This window comes from Aplysia californica, unplaced genomic scaffold (assembly GCF_000002075.1).
Source record: "Aplysia californica isolate F4 #8 unplaced genomic scaffold, AplCal3.0 scaffold00899, whole genome shotgun sequence".
Taxonomy (NCBI): domain Eukaryota; kingdom Metazoa; phylum Mollusca; class Gastropoda; order Aplysiida; family Aplysiidae; genus Aplysia; species Aplysia californica.
In genome coordinates, this window is record NW_004798169.1 from 231012 (window position 1) to 232990 (window position 1979).

At 42.7% G+C, this 1979-nt stretch overlaps 1 protein-coding gene across 1 annotated transcript in view; it reads right to left on the reverse strand.

The window, feature by feature from the left end:
* LOC106013441 (complement C3) overlaps positions 1-1668 on the reverse strand; it is a 12150-nt gene extending 10482 nt beyond the window's left edge. The window contains exons 1-2 of the mRNA XM_013089218.1: positions 1480-1668; positions 166-304 (exon numbers count right to left, since the gene is read on the reverse strand). Coding sequence (XP_012944672.1) covers positions 166-304; positions 1480-1654 — 314 coding nt within the window. The 5' untranslated portion in view covers positions 1655-1668. The remainder of the gene's footprint in view (positions 1-165; positions 305-1479) is intronic.
* Between the last annotated feature and the right edge of the window lie 311 nt (positions 1669-1979).

The window sequence follows — 1979 nt, forward strand, 5'->3', positions numbered from 1 at the left end:
ACACACACATACACACACACACACAAACACACACACACACACAAATACACACACACATACACACACATACACACTTACATGTTCACGCCAAAACACATTATCATACACAGCCACAAAACAAACACACACGCACACATGTAAATACCCACATCTAGCATGACCTACCCGATGACATGCTCCTCAAACCACCAAGACTCGGGGAAGTTTGTCCTCAACGGAATGTCCGCCATCTTGGTCACCTCACCATCGTCCGTCAGACTTATCTCCATCTCCTCTGGCTCCCGGTCCTCCAGCGTCTGAAGACCTGGATAGTATTGGGGGGAGGGGTGGTGACGAGGGAAACATAGGAAAAGGGAGAGGAGGTAGATATTTAGTGGGGAGTCAGAAAGCGGAAACGAGAGGGGAGATGGGAGGTTGGAGGAGGGGTTGATTATGGCAAGAGTGAGGGCAATGTGTATGGAGTTTGGGGAAGGGTAATAAGGAGGATGGGATAGTGAGGACTGAAAAAAATCGATATTAGGGTGTCGAAAGGTTAGGAAGCCCTCTTAAGACTTGAGGCCTTCCTAGAATACTAAACGGAACCTCGGACCGTCAGTTGCATACCCACAAGCCATTTCTATTTTCGTGAGGCCCCTCTCCCCCACAACACATACTCTCCCAGTACTGAAACTATGTTATAGAGAACGAAAATCAACAAAACAAGAAAGCACAACCAAATTAAAAAATATCATCAAAATAGCAACAACAACAACGACGACGATGACGATGATGTCGAAAACGGCGACAACAGCAACAATATAAGAAAAGGCAGAGATGGATTTCAAAAACAAACACAAACTAATTTACTGGCAGGTCTTGAAGATATTGATGTCATGGACAGACCAGGTTGATAATAGTAATATAGTTTTTACATTCTTTTTCAAGGGCATCATAGCAAAGAAATGAATGGCGAATGACTATCATAGACACCCGCTTCAGACGCAAACATCAATTCGAGCAGTTACATTATCATCAACACCATCGATAACATCGACAACCCCAACACTTTCGTCAACACCAACAATACCACCGCCAACAACATCAACAACAACAACAACAACACCAACACCATGATGATGAAACAAAAAGTATACAGATCAGCGCTCATAAGACGTTATGTTTGTTTGTTTGTCTGTTTGTTTGTTCGTTTGCTCGTTTGTTCCATTGTTTGTTTGTCAATTTGTTTGAATGACGAGAAGTACATCGACACAACAACGGCTTTTTAGTGTTGGGAAAAGGAAAGTCAGAGAGTCAGAAACAACAGAGGTAAAGTAGAGACGTAGGACCTACCTGTGGCGCCCTCCAACCACCTGCCTTATGTAGTTGCGAGCGCTCTAACATTCTTACTAAACTAGAACAGCATGTAGGTCTAAACACACAAACCTTCAACCGTTGCTACACGCAAAGCTTCAAACGATGAGTATCGCTTCTGCTACTCACGCGCTCTCTTGGCCCAGTTGAACTGTCCCAGCGCTGTGTCTCTGCAGCAGGAATAGAACTCCCGGACACACAGACCGGGGCCGAGCGTCATTTTCAGCTGTTGACTTATGTGGTAACACAAAGGCAAGGTCGCGTTCTGAACCTTTGCCCCCTCCAGGCAACACACGGCCATCATTTCCCGACCTGAGGAAAAATACACAACAGAAAGGTTGCTTAAAATTTTATTATACGTTTGATTGATTATTTATGTCTTTCACACTTTAGAGAACAAAAATTTGCCCTTAACTGAAAATAATTAATTTGCTTGATTCTGCAGGTTTTTTTTACGCTTAGCAGAAAACCATATAATATGTACATTATATTATATGCAAATGCTGTTGCTTGATTCTGTTTATCTCTAACAATAAACAACACATTGCACTTGAATAAAAACGCTGTCCTTAATTTCGTATCTTCATGACACCAAACACAACACAAAAGTCTTCCCTTCACCACAAAGG